General features: G+C 46.5%; 1 protein-coding gene across 3 annotated transcripts; it reads right to left on the bottom strand.

Annotated features, from left to right (window-relative positions):
* Positions 1-2,354: 2,354 nt before the first annotated feature.
* Positions 2,355-15,465, bottom strand: pak2a (p21 protein (Cdc42/Rac)-activated kinase 2a). 3 transcript variants are annotated; one of them, XM_062993700.1, is made up of 15 exons: positions 15,427-15,465; positions 15,100-15,161; positions 10,606-10,829; positions 10,248-10,354; positions 9,946-10,090; positions 8,753-8,883; positions 7,543-7,654; positions 7,402-7,465; positions 6,582-6,630; positions 6,299-6,411; positions 5,488-5,605; positions 5,303-5,402; positions 3,862-4,058; positions 3,024-3,161; positions 2,355-2,442 (listed from the first exon to the last, which is right to left on the bottom strand). In XM_062993700.1, the coding sequence occupies exons 3-15, from the start codon at positions 10,754-10,756 to the stop codon at positions 2,356-2,358; spliced, it is 1,512 nt and encodes a 503-aa protein (XP_062849770.1). In that variant the 5' UTR covers positions 10,757-10,829; positions 15,100-15,161; positions 15,427-15,465; the 3' UTR covers position 2,355. The 3 variants fall into 3 exon arrangements, with proteins under 3 accessions (XP_062849770.1, XP_062849769.1, XP_062849771.1); XM_062993699.1 differs by adding an exon at positions 13,336-13,503 and having other exon boundaries at positions 15,100-15,445; XM_062993701.1 differs by lacking the exons at positions 15,100-15,161; positions 15,427-15,465 and adding an exon at positions 12,202-12,250.
* Positions 15,466-16,796: the final 1,331 nt, after the last annotated feature.

Raw genomic sequence — 16,796 nt, 5'->3', positions numbered from 1 at the left:
TCATCATTAAAATCACAGAAATGTAGTTTTATTAAAATATAAAAACAAAAAAAAGGAACATTATTTATATCTAAAGAAACAGTTAAATCAATAAAACCTGCATCAGATTGTTAGTAAGAAAATAAAGTACAGTTTTACATCAATATAAAACATCTCGTCATAAACGTCCTGATTTCTGTTTGTGTTTTTAATTCAGTAAAATATCAGAGGAAAATAAAAAAAGAAACAAATTTATACAGATTCTAAACAAAAACACGAAAGCACTTTAAACCAGCGGCTCTAAACATTTTGGCCAAGGACCCCACATCACCCCCCTCCAAAAGCCCAGACACTAAGGTACACTGAAGCTATGACTGGGACCACTGATGTTTCTGAGTCAGTACAACCAACGAATCAGAGAACACAGACTCGATGACATCACTGGTCCAGACGTCTCTTTTCTTCTATCCTTACAAAAAACACAATTTTAAAGCTCCAGTTGTGTCTTATTATACAAATAAAATAAGACAGATGTATTTAAATCAACTAATCCAAAAATCCACCCCACCAAAGGAGGAGTCCCATTAGAGTCCTCTCATGGTTCCTTATAAAATAGGGTTCTTTCTTGCTGCTCATTAGGAAGTTCTGGACCCGAGTCGAGGTTCTATTGTTAGATATGATTGGATCTCGGGTGTCTCTGAAGTTAGAACCGCTGCTTTAAAGCAGGAGTTCAGCCAGAAGTGAAAAGTACATGAGATGTTTGGGGTGGGAAATCTGCTTCCGTATGTACTGGAACTACAAACCAGTTCAAATGACCCAGTTTGTGCGTTTTCAACCAGGAGGAACCAGGAGAACATTTTCACCTCCTGCTGTGATTGGAGTAATCAGACCGAGCTGGTACAGTATCAGTGATGTCCAGTGTGAGGAGAGGTGGGATGGTGTAAAGCACACGTCTGGTCTTACAGAACTGAACCGAACGTCGCGGTGATGCTGCTGATCTGATCAATTCTAATCCACCAAGATTTATTCTAAACGTCACGCCGATGTTCAGTCCTGCTGTCAGGAGAGCGGAAAGGAAGAAAAGAAAGGAATCCAAACAGGGAACTGATCAAATATTCCAAACTCTCCTGAGCTTTATGAGATCAGAGCAGGACGCAGCGAAGCAACGAAAAACAACAAAGTGATTCAAAAACCATTCAGGAAATAAACAAAAACACTGTCGACGCCCTACAAGCTTTAGAAATGTGTGTACATCCAGTGTAAACAGCACTGACGTTCAGATGAAGGCCTGGCTCACAATCAATGTTCTAACTCATCCCGAAGGTGATCAGTGGGATTGAGCCGTGTCTTTATGGACCTCGATTCGTGCACTGACGCACGGTCATGCTGGGACAGAGGACCCTCCCCGAAAAATGGCTACGAGATGGAAACCTATTTTTATTTTACATTACTGATAATACAACATACAGCTGTTAGCAACGGGCGTGGCTTAATACAGAAGAGGTGTCCACATACTTCTGGGCAAATAGTGTACGTCCACTCTGGCAAAGATTTTAGAATCAAGTCATGATCTAAAGATATCAGGACATTAATAATAATAATAATAATAATAATAATAATAATAAACACTTTATTACCCTTTGCAGCTTCCATAGAAACAGAAGGAAATTTTTGTATTTTTAAAAATCTATTAACAGAAAAAAGGATTTTAGGAATCGTTCAGGTCGAGTCTGATGAAACCAAGAAAACAAATAAAACAGAAATAAAACAACAATAATAATAATAAAAAGGAAAAATCAGTAGAAAATTCTATATTTCTTTTACAGTTTTACTGTGGTTCTGTTTCTGCACCACGCTGGAGGTGTTTATCAAATACTGGAGAAGAAACAAAGGGGTGGGGAGGGGTATTGGGGGGTGGATCTGGGGGGGCACAGCGGGCACAAATAATACAACACGTCCAGCTCCACCAACCCAGCACCAGTACAGAGAAAATTTCTGGTTCTAACTGGTTCCTCAACAGAGAGTCACTTCTGATTCAGATTCAATTTCAAATTCAGATTCAGATTCTGATTCAGATTTAAATTCTGATTTGGATTCAATTTCTGATTCAGATCTGCCTCTGTCAGTTAGAGAGGAAACCGATGACATCATCAGACGCGGGAATTCCCGTTGCACCATGTTGTCATAGTTATGCTTTGTAAGGACACGCCCACATCTGATGACATCACAGTTTGGCGGTGGAATTGATGTGAGAAAAAGATCCGATTGTTCATACGACACAGACACACACACACACACACACACACACAGGGAGAAATAAGGATGTGTGTAGGGTGGGGGGGTGAGAAGTTTGGGGGGGGGGGGGGGGGGGGGGGGTTAGCGGCTGCTCTTCATGGCCTCCTTGGCGGCGAGGATGAGGGGAGTGAGACTGGACAGAGGTTTGGCCAGCTTCAGGAACGGATGCTGCAGAGGAAACACCATGGTCAATATTAATCAGGTCATGTGATCAAAAGTATGTGGACACCTGTGCATGACCCAGACCGTGGGCGTTAATTTCATATAAAGTCTCCCTGTAGTTGTTGCAGCTCTAACAGCCTCCACTCTAGTAAAAATAGTGCACATTCACTTAAAAGAGCTTAAAATAACTCGCAGTAGATATTCCAATTCATCCCAAGAGCTGAGGTTGAGGTCAGGGCCGTGTGCAGGACACTGGAGCTCCTCCACACCAAACCTGACTCACATTCACAGTCATGCTGGAGCAGGAAAGGGCCTTCCCTAAACTGCATAGAATAGGTGTGGCTAAAACACCTGTACGCAGTGATCAGGAGGGGTGTCCACATACTTTTGAGCATAATGTGTATCAGACATTCATAACGCAGACCAATGCTGGAATGTTTATGAAAGAACGTTCTACAACACCTATATCACCCCTGTGAATGAGTTTCTACAGGAACACTAGGCCACGTCATCGGTCAGTCACACTGAGGGCACACAGAGGTGATACAGGTGTTGGGGAACTCGTGGTGGTGTGGTGCTGATCTGACCTGCAGCAGCTCTTTGCCGCCTCCTCTCTTCTCCACGTCCATCTCCAGACAGCGGTTGAGGAAATCTCTGAAGGTGGGCGACAGCTTCTCGGGGTTCTGCAGCTCCGGAGTGCCGTTGGTGGCGATGAGGTACAGCGCCTGGAGAACATCAGCACAGACTCGATCAGCTGGGTTCAGTTCAGGACCTGCGGCTGTGCTTTACCTTGCGTTTCCACACGGGGGCGACAGATCGCTCCGTAATTACGCTCATTACGCTCGTGCTTCTACACAGCAAGATGAAAATGAGACGATTATAACTTTGTGACAGCAGTTTGGGGAAGGGCCTGTCCTGTTTTAGCAGGATTTTTTTTGCCTTTGTGCACAAACTGGGGTCCATAAATTGTGGTTTACTTTGATGAGTTTGAACTTAGGAATGACTATATGGGCACAGATTCCCACAAACACACTCCAAAATCCCCTAGAAAGCCCTCCCAGGACAGTGGAGGCAATAGCAGCCTGTACTGTACTGTTTCAATTTGGATGTACCCGATTCCCGTGTGCTCTGGTGCCCCTGTCAGCCATGTGAAACCCTCGTTTCTTTCTTCTAAACAGGAGTGGATTTTTAGAGAGCTTTAAGATGTGTGGAGGAACACACTACACTCTCTGTACTCCTCCACCACCCCTACTGATACCTCAACCAGCCAGCAGGAGGCAGCAGTGACGGTGCATCTTAAACAAGACACGCCCAGCTGTGCCTGTAGAGTATCTAATCAGGATCAATCTTCACACACACACACACACACACACACAGACTAATGAAAACGAGGTGTAGGTGGTACCCGTCTCCACCCCGACTCACCCGTAGAGGGTTCTCGTTGAGGTACGGCGGTTCTCCCTCCACCATCTCTATAGCCATGATACCCAGAGACCAGATGTCCACTTTAGGACCGTACGCCTTGCGGGTCACCACCTCCGGAGCCATCCAGTACGGAGTTCCCACCATGGTGCTGCGCTTACTCTGCTCGGGGGTGATCTGAGCGCAGAAGCCGAAATCCGCTGGAAGAGAGAACCACAGAAACACATCTCAGTATCACCAGAACACAGTGGGGGGGTGGGAAGGGGGAATAAATGCAGGGCTTAAGTGAGGGCAGGGCAGGTACAGACAGTGGTGATGTGGTTGTTGTAGGCAGGGATGGTTGATGGGTGCAGAACCGGGACGCCCCTTCTAATGACTGAAATCATGTGTTTCAGCCACAACAGTCACTAACAGGTGTAATAAATCAATCACATAAAATGCATTACTTGCTTCTGACTTTGCAGAAACAGTTTAGGGAAGGCCGTTATCTGTTCCTGTTCTAACCAAGGAACTCCAGCGTCCTGCACAGAGTCCTGAGCTCAGCCCCACTCAGCGGCTCTGGGATGAACCGGAACACCGACTGATCGATCAGCGCCCAACCGTACACATGCTGTCATGTTTTGACTGAATGCAAGGTGGCACACTGTCACATCACAGCAAGAAGGTCCTGGGTTCGATCCCCCAGGCGGGGCGGTCCGGGTCCTTTCTGTGCGGAGTTTGCATGTTCTCCCCGTGTCTGTGTTTGTCTCAGTTGTTGCTTTATTTAGTTTATTAAAGTTCCACAACATGAACAAACATCTGTGTGAAATAACCATCAAATCTACTCTATAATACCACGTGTATCTGTGTGTAACTGGATTTACTTCACGTGTGTTTATGCAGCTCGGGGAGTTGAAAAAGCTTCACGCTTTATTTATCACGTTAAGCGAGTTCCGTTCTGTCCGGGTCACTTTTATCTCGTAATATCTCACAGTTCATCTTTTTAAAGGCGCTTTGAAAATATCAGCGGCAAACTGGTTCAAAATGTGATCAGGTGAAGTTTAAAAGATAAAAATGCAGCATTAAGCTCCATACGAGACCCCAGCGGACGCCATTGTTGCTAACGCGCTATGCTGTACAACATGACGCGCCCACAGGTGACGTCACGGTTCGGGCTGAATAACCCAGTATTCTGTGGTGCCAGATCGACCCGCTAGTTCTCTGTCTGGAACCTCTTTTTTCTCCGGTGGAAACACGCGGAACCGGTTCAAAGTCAAGTTCGGGAACCGGAACGGGAACCGGAACGGGCTCCGTGCCGCGTCGGTGGAAAAGGGGTAACAGAGGGTCAGTCTGCTTTAATAGGGTTTGTTTTTGAATACTTTTGGCCGTGTGTGGTGTATATATGAGGACGGTATATATGAGGACGGTATATATGAGGACGGTATATATGAAGGGAGAGACTCACTGAGCTTGACGGATCCGTCCATGCCGAGCAGCACGTTGTCGCTCTTGATGTCGCGGTGGATCACCTGATTAGCATGGAGGAACTCCAGCGCCTGCAAACACTGCGCACACACACACACACTCGTTAGCATTAATTAATCAGTGTAATCAGCGTGATGATGATGATGCTGATGATGATGAAGGTACCTCTCTGCAGACGGCAGCGATCTGAGCTTCATCCATACACGTCTCTGTAACCACGTCCGTCAGAGAGCCGCCGGCTAAATACTCCATCACCACGAAGAGCTCCTCACCCACCAGGAAACTACACACACACACACACACACACACACACACACACACACACACACTTTATACATACACAGACTTTCAGTGACCTTCCATACAGATGAACTGTATAGGTATACAATTACTGACAGCAGCCCGTATAGACGATGTTCGGTGGGTGGCTCCTTCTCAGCACTGACTTGAATGATCTGAATGATAATGACATGGCAGTGTGTGTGTTGTGGTACGAGTGCAGCAGGTGTAGCAGTGTTGTTGGGATCATGTTGCGGTTCCCGCTGTGGCCACTAGAGTTCCGAAGGCCAAAGTTCTACCCCGGTTACCCTTCTATTAGGGCAGGTGTAGCCTAGTGGTTAAGGTACTGGACTAGTAATCGAAAGGTCGCTGGTTCAAGCCCCACCACTGCCAGGTTGCCACTGTTGGGCCCTTGAGCGAGGCCCTTAACCCTCAATTGCTTAGACTGTATACTGTCTCAGTACTGTAAGGCTGAGAGGAGCCACAGACTAGCACCCGCCCCATCCGCTCCTACACACGTCACCGCTCGCTTCTGTATTCTCATGGATAAACAGTAGTGCTGCCTGGACCTGACAGCAGGGGGCGCTGTTACAGCAGCAGTGAGGAGAGACCCCGGAAGTTCAGACTCTCACGGAGGACCCGAGCGCCCCGGGAGTAACGGGTTCTCTGGTAACGTACGACTGAACACAGAACTGACCTGTCGAGGAAGTTGACGATGTTTGGGTTCTTCAGTTCCTTCATGACCAGGATCTCGTTGATGATCAGCTCCTTCTTCGGCTGTTTCTGCAGGTTGATCTGCTTAATGGCCACCTGAGGATCAAACATGAACCCTCACGCTCGGATCAGAACCCCCCGGTAATGTTTGGGAACTCCTTACTAACTCTTTAGGTCTAATTCCTCATTCATTCATGGACGTGAAGGTTAATAAACGTTTGGTTGTATACTGTGTGACTATAATATGATGCTACATGCTAACTCACCTCCTGTCCTGTAGCCACGTCGATGGCGGTGTACACGGTACCTGATGCGCTGCACACACACACACACACACACACACACACACACCACATCTCATTAACATCAAAAATACACAACTTTATTCGTTCTATTAGTTTAATATATAAATAAATGCTAACAGCTTCTTTGCTGCTCGTCGCTTCAGTTTACGGAAGATTCGTTAGTGGGCGCTGTGCCTGAGGGTGGGGTTAGGGTTAGGATAGCGGGGGAGGCTGTAATTCTCTGTGATTCATATAATTGCTGCAAAATAATGCAAATTCCATGCAATTCCTGTCTCTACCAGCAGGCGGAGACAAAACTTACATTAAAAATGAGCACAATGTGAGAATCCTCACACACCAGAGGATCTTCTCTGCCTTTTCTACCCAATTTAGTCCTATCCCATTCCCTTACCGCCGGCACCACCCCTGCGCTGGCCGATCACATGCCCTCAGCGTCACCCAACCGCCCCGCTTCACCTCGTTCTGTATCAGAATCAGAAGCTTAGTGTTATTTTTGTGTGCAGTACCGACTGCTTCTTTTCACCTGCATGAGGCGAGTTCATATGCGGATCAGCCTTGTGTACAAAGAGCCACACCCTGATCTGCATTATTCCCCAACTCAATCAGCCAGCAGAGGGCGTAACTGCACCAGTTATGTGGAACCTGGTCCGGCTCATCTCACCCTGAACAGCCGCCAATCGTTGTTCATGTGGCCGCGCGCCGGGCGGGACGGATTCGAGATCATGGCACTAGTGCGCCAGCGTATTTTACCGTTACACCACATGAACGCCGAATCACTCACCCCTGTCCGATCTTCTCATAGCGCGTGTACTTCTTCTTAGGGTCCCCGATACTGACGATGGTTCCTGAAACACAGACACAAACATGTCAGCGTGAAACTCTAGAATGAACTTCACGAGGAGGCAGGAGGAGAGAGACGTACTGAGTTTCTCCATGATCTCCTCGTCGCTCATCTTCCCTTTTCCTTTCTTCTGTTTATCTGCAGACTTGTCCGGAGGAGGAATGGGGTCGATCATGGACGGGCGGGTCAGGATCTGTTCAACAGAACATCCATCAACATCTACAAAACATTTACACGTGGACCAAAACCAAGCTTCTTCATTAATGAGGTGAAACGTCGTGACCGTGCCGAAGCACCAGCATGACCAAACACCAGGGATCTGTTCGGAACCCTACTGATTTCTCTATATAGCCGCATTTCCCATCATCCTACACTCTCGAGAACAGGGCATGTCTAAGTTCTTAGATCCCCTAAAATGCTCCTACCAGAGACGGGGACTCGAGTCTGAGTCGCACACACAGCGCAATAAAATGACTCGTGAACAACAAGAGTCTCTAGCGGCAGCACGTGTTACCATTAGTTACGTGTGATAATGAACCCGTTTTGCCGTCTTAACCCACAACACACACGATGTGTAAACGTTCCAGCCAGCTTCCGGTGTAGTGATGAAGCGTCGCTCCCTACTTAAAATGGTGGAATACCCTACGTAGTGCACTTCACAGGAACGACCGGGGTGAATGGAACGCTCCTACAGAATCGGTGCTGATGGTTGAAAGACGCTTTCTGAACCAATCAGAGCTTCTGATTGTAATTGTTAGTAAGAAATGCTGTTATTTGCATTTATTCGGTTTGCGTCACACAGATGACGCGGTAATGAAACGCTCGATCGGCTTTCTAACCACTTCCTGTTTTACTTCACCACCGGGAAAAGTTTGGAGGTTTTTAATTATAAGCACATTTACAAAATAACGGATTCTATTCCTAACGGGACGCACGCTTATAAATGTAATAGCATCTGGAAGAACAGAAGCTAAGGTAAGCAGCGGTTATGATGGTTTTGCTGTGTTTGGGATTTTGGCCGCTGTGCCGTGATTTATCGAGCGCTTTTGTTCTGTAATGAAAACAAAACGTATCAGTTGAAGCTTTTAACTGGAACCTTCTTGTTACAGAAATTACATTCATTTACACGATGAGGAGGAAAGTAAAGACACGAAGTAAAACGGCTAAATACACTCGCTAATCTGTTGTTGTTTTTATCTGAACTTACTGATTATTTCTTTATTTCTGCGCTAGGCCGGGCGGGGCACCAGGTTTTCACACAGACCCATAACATGCAGGATTCAGGACTCACCGATTTGGTGTGATCGGGTCGAGGAGCCACCACAGGAGGAGGAGCTTCATCATCATCATCATCCATATCTGAGTCTTTCACCCCAGCGGGTATGGGTTCTAATCCCTTCTTCCCTGGAGGAATGTCTTTATCTGAAACACACACACACACACACACACACACACACGGACGGTGCTACCATCACACACTGTACACCAGAAATCTTTAACCCGCTGCCCAGGGGCCAGATCCACATCTTACTCTCTCTGTAACACAAAGCCTCCACAAGGGGGCGCTCTAAGTGACCAAAAGTATGTGGACACTTCTCTTAATGATTGTTCAAGTGTGTCAGCAACAACTATTCCACCTTAAAAAATCATTGCTTTGAACGAACTGACAACAGTTTGGGGAAGACCCTGAGAAATGCACTTTCAATCCCCACAGACACACTCCGAATTCTTGCAAAAAGCCGTCCTACCCTAGTAGAGGCCGATACGGTCGCGAAGCGTATACATGCTCACAACTTCCCAGCAACAGTTTGGGGATGAACCTCTGATCTCGTCCGCTTAAAAACCCCTTCGGGATGAATCGGAATGTCAACTGTGAGCCTGACCTGAGAAACACGCTTTCATTTCATTAGATGGACCCAAATCCCCACAGACACGCTCCAGATTCAGGGGGAGAAAGCCGTCCTAGACTAGTTAGAGGCTCCCAACTTCACAGCAACAGTTTGGGGAAGGTCCTTTCCTATCCCAGCATGCACACAGCAATGACACTGTCCATTAAACGGACCCAAATCCCCACAGACACGCTCCAGGTTCTTGTGCAAAGCCATCCTAGACTAGTGGAAATCCATGCTACCAACTTCACAGCAACAGTTTGGGGAAGGTCCTTTACTGGGGCTGCGATCCCATCCTCTTAAACCCCTTTGAGATGAATCGGAATCTCAACTGTGGGACAATTCTTTCCCGCCTGATATCGGCACCCGACCCGAGAGATGCACCGTCGATTAAACGGACACAAGTCCCCACAGACGTGTTCCGAATTCTCAGTTCAATTTTCGGCAACAGTTTGGGGAAGGCCCTTTTTTATTTCAGCAGTGCAGTTCATTTCCATCCAATGTCGGCGCCTGACATGCAATTAAATTGACCCAAATCCCCACAGGCACGCTCCTAAGGCAACAGTTTAGGGAAGGCCCTTCGATGTGAGCGTACCTGTGAAGCTGAGGTACTTCTGCTTGCCGTTCCCCGTGGAGTCGTAGAACTTGAGGACGTCCAGGACCGCCTGAGGGTTCTGCTTCTGCTCCGACTTGGAGATGTTGGAGGTCTGGAGGAGCCGCGCCCACTGCTCGGGCATTCCCTGGATACAAGAGGGGAAGAGAGGAACGTCTGAGGAACGTCCGGGGAACGTCGTGTGGCGCTCTAATGCGCTAGCCCGCCCCCCACATTGGAGCTCTAGAGAGCCGAAGAGCGCACGTAGACCCGCCCCAAAATCGCAAGGTGAAACCGGGACTCACGGTGAACTCTCCGGTGACGGCGTCGAAGCCGACGTGGATGGTGTGCTCGAAATCGGACGGGTGCGAGATCTCCGGCCGCTCCTTATCCTTGTCCTTCTTCTTACCTCCTGACCACACCCACACACACAAGATCAAAGGAAAGCACAAACATCAAAGACATCACACATATAAATGAACATTAATGAACAGTGGGAGCCTAGTGGGCGGAGCTTCAAGCTGTCTGTTGGGCCCTCATCATACTGATCATGTGATCGGGCAGAACGATGGTTTATGTGTGTGTGTGTGTGTGTTATATATTGCTCCACATAAAGCAAGGTCTAGCATTCAGTCCTGCTCCGTCCTCTTGGTGTACACTGACCTTTCTCAGCGGAGAATATGGAGATGATCCCCTTGCGCGGCTTCTTCTCCTCGGGGACGGAGGGCAGCGGTTTTGGGAGGCCGTCTTTACTGCTGCTCATCCTGACTGGGGGGGCGGGAGGCTTATCATCCAACTCTCCGTTATCACACATCACACACACACACACACACACACACACACACACACACACACACACGTGGAGTCACGGGGATTCACACAGCAACCTGCAGGGGGCAGCAGAGAGAGAGAGAGAGAGAGAGAGAGAGAACATACCAATTAACAACGATACAAACATCCGTCACCACACACGACAACAGAACAATACAGAGCCCTGGGGCCCCGGGGCCCTAAACACAAGGAGGCCCCTGGTGCCTGGTAGGCTGGAGTAAAGCTGGAGATGAACTGAAGCTCTGGCATCTCCAGCACCACCGACACTCTCCATACAGGATCCAGGTCCAGTCTGAGTCCTCATTCATTCACTCACTCACAGTCAGGAGCACGTTCCTGCTGGTTCCTCTCCTCAATGAGACGTGATCAGACGTCCATGATCAGCCTGAGGGACAGGAGGGGTCAGATCTAACACAGCTTCCACCTCAGTCCAGTACCAACGTACACCGTCTACACGTTCTCCACCACCAACACATCCCCCAGTATCTACACGTTCTCCACCATCTACACATTCTCCATCATCTACACGATCTGCACCGTCTAAACGTTCTCCACCGTCTGCACATTCTGCACCATCTACATGTTCTCCACCACCAACACATCCCCCAGTATCTACACGTTCTCCACCTTCTTCACCATCTACACGTTCTCTATATTCTACACGTTCTCCATCATCTACACAATCTGAACCATCTACACGTTGCCCAGTATCTACACGTTCTCCACCATCCACACGTTCTCCACCGTCTACACGTTCTCCACCGTCTACATGTTCTCCACCATCTACACGTTCTCCACCATTCTCCACCATCTACACGTTCTCCACCGTCTACATGTTCTCCACCATCTACACGTTCTCCACCATCTACACGTTCTCCACCGTCTACATGTTCTCCACCATCTACACGTTCTCCACCATCTACACGTTCTCCACCATTCTCCACCATCTACACGTTCTCCACCGTCTACACGTTCTCCACCGTCTGCACATTCTCCACCTTCTTCACCATCTACACAATCTCCACCATCTACACGTTCTCTATATTCTACACGTTCTCCATCATCTACACATTCTGCACCGTCTACACGTTCTCTATATTCTACACGTTCTCCATCATCTACACAATCTGAACCATCTACACGTTCTCCACCACCAACACGTTGCCCAGTATCTACACGTTCTCCACCATCTACACGTTCTCCACCTTCCACTTTACCTCCACTGTCTACACAATCTGCACCGTCTACACCTTCTCCACCATCTAAACGTTCTCCACTGTCTACACGTTCTTCACGGTCTACACGTTCTGCAGAAGCTGATGAGACTAAACTTTCAAACATCTGAAGCTGAATGAAAACATCACTACTAAGCAGCAGCATGAAGAGAAAAGCAAAGCTAATAGAGCTGAGAGTAAACGAGGTGCTTACCCTCACCACTGCACACGTCCAGAGGAGTGTGTGTGGAGTGAAGAGTGTGTGTGGAGTGTGTGGAGAGCACTACCGTCTCAACTCTCCTTACAAAGTGCAAAAAGAACAAGTCAAAACACGATCCCTTCATTCCACAGCACAAGTACACTCATGCACACACACACACACACACACACACACACACACACACACACACACACACACACACACACACACACACACACACACAGTGAGGACTCGGAGTCCAGATTAAAGTTCTTCCCATATAAATGTGTTTCTATTTACAATCTACACCAGTACCTTGTAATCTGATCTGAATCTGCATCAGTGTGGAATAAGTGTCAGATCCAGGGTTACAGCTCCACATGTATCTGTGTTTATCTGGATTCTCCTCCCTGTTTCACTTTTAAACTTGTGTTACAGAATCAGAATCAGCTTCTCCCAGAGTCTAAAACGCTTCTGGTTGAAAATAAAGCTTAACGTGGTTTAATGTAGTAAAAGAAGGAGACAGGAGCACTAAACTTCTCTTCATTATTACTGCTCATAAGTTCCTCCACTAATCACATTCCTCACTCGCTGTTTTACTACAATAAGTCACGGTAGGTTTTGTGCACCGTCAAACTTCTCATGTGAATGCGCTGGTGCTGAAGGGAATACGGTATTCCAACATCAAGCATCTCCAGCATTAAGAAGCGTCAGGAAACAATAAAGAAGTAAAACTAAAGTGCAGCTTTTTATTGATGTGTAACTGTTAGTAATTGTATTTCAGTGAGTTTATATTATATTTGTGTTATTTTCAGTGTTTAAGTGTCAAAAACAACCTCATTATTTTACATGAGACTAAAATATCTGCAGCTCCACGGGACCATGGACGCATTAACAGGTTCTCCAAACATCCTTATGGGAAAAAATACCTCGAAACTCAACGTCTTTAAAACTCGACACCACTCCCAGGACCGACTGACGTCCAGTTTTAGGTAGCGCTGTATAATAAAGCTGATCAGTGAGAAAGACTGTGGTAAATAGTACTGGTATGAGTGCGGGTTTATTCACTGATTCACTTGGTGTTTGATGGTGGTTCTCCATGTTCATGATTACTGAGATCCTGATCACTCCAACACCTCTGACCCTCACCTGTTATTTAACTTCTCCACCCGCCTCACTTCCTGCGCTCCTTCCCTACGTCCTTCATTCTTCTGTGTGATGATTAACCTTCAGGAGGAGGTGTGAGGTGGTGAGGAACATTCTTCTGCTCAAGTTCTGACTCGCTGTGCGGCGCATTAACAGATTTGGGTTTGGCTTCTACACACACACACACACACACACACACACACACACACTCTTCTGTATGTAAACTCTGCTGTTCAAATATTCACAGCCATAAAAACGTTATAACTCATAATAAAGCTCTCTGATGTTTATTTTAATTCTTATTCTACAGATCTCTTTGTTTGTTTGTTTGTTTGTTTGGGGTTGGGGGGCTGGGTTGGGGGTAGGACCATCAGATATGACGGCGTGGACCCTGGAGATCAGACGCCGCTCCTCCTGATCCGATCACTGGAGGAACGTAAACACACCCGGCCGCTCCGGGATTCTCTCACTAAACCCAGAGTGTGAGACGGAGCTTCCTGCCCTGCTCCCATTGGTGGAGGAGAACAGAAGCATTTCCTCTTCCTGTTCCCCTCCGGGTCAGACACGGTGCGTCTGCCGCTCACGTTCACGCCCCCGAACGCTCTACAGGAGGAACTGTTCACAGGAAGAGAGACGCGGCCGCCAACCCGCGCCGTCTCCACTCACTTCTATAAAAGGACATGTCTGAGGCGACCTGCGCCGCTTCTCCTCTCCGCTTCCACCGGGGAGCCAATCACACACCTGCTGCGGGGGTCACATGACCTCATCAGCAAACCGGCCTGGACGCTGACCGTCGAGAGTCCGAGTGCAACCACCAGCACGCTTCGTTACACCTTATACAACTGTTCCATATTACTGCTTCTGAGCACCTGAGGCACCTGACGTCTCTGTGCCCATATAAACAGGGCTAGTTCGACTGCACTCCATATAAATCAAAACCAAAAAAAATGTAAAAGAAAAAACAAACCGCCACCTTACGCTCGGAGGAAATCTGTACAGATACTTAAATAAAATCCAGGAACCAACTTGGACTTCGGAACCCTGACGTTACCGTGTACAGTCGAGCAAGCTTTACGTTCTGTTCACGTATGTAAAAAGTTCCGGCTGAGTGTTCAGAATCCTGCAGCATGGAATAAAGAGTTTGGATAAAGAGATGCACACGGTTATCATAGCAGCCATGGTTACCATCATCCTGTTTCAGAGTTATGATGTCATAATGTGTCTTAACATGTCATGATGTGTTCACTCAAAAAAAGAAAGCCTGTAGGCAGAAAAAGAACATGCCAAACTTCTCCAGAGCCTTAAGGTGGGTTCAGAGACAGAGGTGTGAAGCTCGCTTGACTGTGGACTTGACCGACCTTATGTGAGCTAGTGTCTATTTATTTTTGACCCAGCAGATTTTCAGAAACCTCAAAAACGTGACTTTTTGATGTAAATACCAGAAACAATCAAAGTGTCCCAATATTTACTGAATCTAAATCCTGCTGCTCAGAGTACTGTTCACCTGAAAGCACAATAACAGTGTTCCGTACAGCTCACTTCATTACAGACATGTACATGAATCACAGCCAGATTACAAAACAAATATAATCCACTATAACTTATGTCTCATCTATTCTGCTCACTGAAGGCAAAACCACACAGTTTTAATGTCATTTAAAGGTTAAACTGAACTGTCCGGAACACCGTTAACCGTACAGTTAAACAATACACAGCCGGGTACAGTGATGTAGGTTAGCATTAGCATCGTTAGCTCTGAATACTCACCAAACTTCAAATGAATTTGCTGTTTTAAATCCTCCGTGTTCTCCGCCTTCCTGGATTCTGAGCTTATATGTGAACACAGACAGGACGCAGCAGATGTTTATAAAACGTGAATAATGTAAATAAAGTCGATAATAAAACTTTTATAACTGTGCTGGAGTTTTACTGAAGCGGAACTACCGGCCCTGCCCAACGTTTAAAGCTTATATAACAATAACCCTCTCAGATTAGCCTTCCTAAGGTCTTCAGATATTCCAAAGGAATACAAATATAATCACTAATGGCTGCAGATCAATTCGTTTTAAAACTTTTACTCAAACTACAAAGTACCACTTGTCTGCAAACGGGCGTCCGTCAGGGCTCGATCGTGATGCATTGTGGGAAGTGTAGTCCATTTCATCAGAGTGGAAGCGGAATACATCTCATAAAAAACTACAATTCCCATAAACAACGTGCACTTCTGTTTCTATAGCGGTGAGGTGTGTGTGTGTGTGTGTGTGTGTGTGTGTGTGTGTATATACTGTATATGTGTACAACACTCACTGAGCACTTTAATAGGAACACTGATCATTAGGGCAGTGATAGCTCAGTGGTTAAGGTACTTGGCTAGTAAGCAGAAGGTTGCCGGTTCAAACCCCACCACTGCCAGGTTGCCACTGTTGGGCCCCTGAGCAAGGCCCTTAACCCTCAACTGCTTAAAAAGAAAAAAAATCATGTTCAGTCGCTTTGGATAAAAGCGTCCGCTAAATGCCGTAAATGTAATTAAATCATTATTTTAGAATGGCAGGTGTAGCCTAGCGGTTCAGGTCATAAACTAGTAATCAGAAGGTCGCTGGTTCAAGCCCCACTGCTGCCAGGTTGAGGCTGTTGAGTAAGCAAGTCAATTACTCAGACTGTTTACTGTCACAGTACTGTAAGTCGTTTTGGATAAAGGCATCTGCTAAATGCAGAAAATGTAAATATATATATATTTATATTTGGGTAGACAATTACTAACTGTAGCTCAACTGTAACTGTAAGGTCCCCATATGACCCCGCTGACCGGACGATGTTTGGGTGGTGGATCATTCTCAGCCCTTCAGTGAGACTAACATGGTAAAGACATGGTACTGTGTGCTGTTCTGTGTATGTAAGAGTGCAGCAGGTGCAGCAGTGTTGTTGGGATTTTAAATACCCATGTGTTAATGCTGGGAGCTGCTGCACTTCAATCAAAAATATAAAGCCAGCAGCCTGTCCACTTATAAAAGACTAGTGGACGATGGACACACACCGTGTCTCTGACTGTCCACCTACACCCAGCACTAACAGGGTACGTTCATCCTCTGATTTTATTCACTTCTCAGTGTTTGATTTAAGCCTGGTGTCTGTCCCAACTCTTCAGGAATATAGAACACTGTCTATAAATCAAGCCTTTGTTTTTATTCGCATCTAAGCCACCATCCCAACTCTTTGGGAACTGTGTGTGTTTATGCACTTTGGGAGGATTCTTCATTTATTTAGTATGTATTGTGTGTTTTACGTTTCTGCTGATGTAATGACAGTGTCTCTGGACATAAGGATGATTTATAACATTTATTTTTGTTAATATAACCTAGAATCATGTCATATTTATGTATTTATTATACTTATAACGTGACGTTTTACATTTTGGTTTCATTCATGACGGGACGGGTCGTTACTGCTCACACAAGATTCATCAG

This window comes from Trichomycterus rosablanca, chromosome 4 (genome assembly GCF_030014385.1).
Source record: "Trichomycterus rosablanca isolate fTriRos1 chromosome 4, fTriRos1.hap1, whole genome shotgun sequence".
Taxonomy (NCBI): domain Eukaryota; kingdom Metazoa; phylum Chordata; class Actinopteri; order Siluriformes; family Trichomycteridae; genus Trichomycterus; species Trichomycterus rosablanca.
Note: the sequence above shows the minus strand (reverse complement) of the source record. Positions and strands in the feature narration are given on the sequence as shown.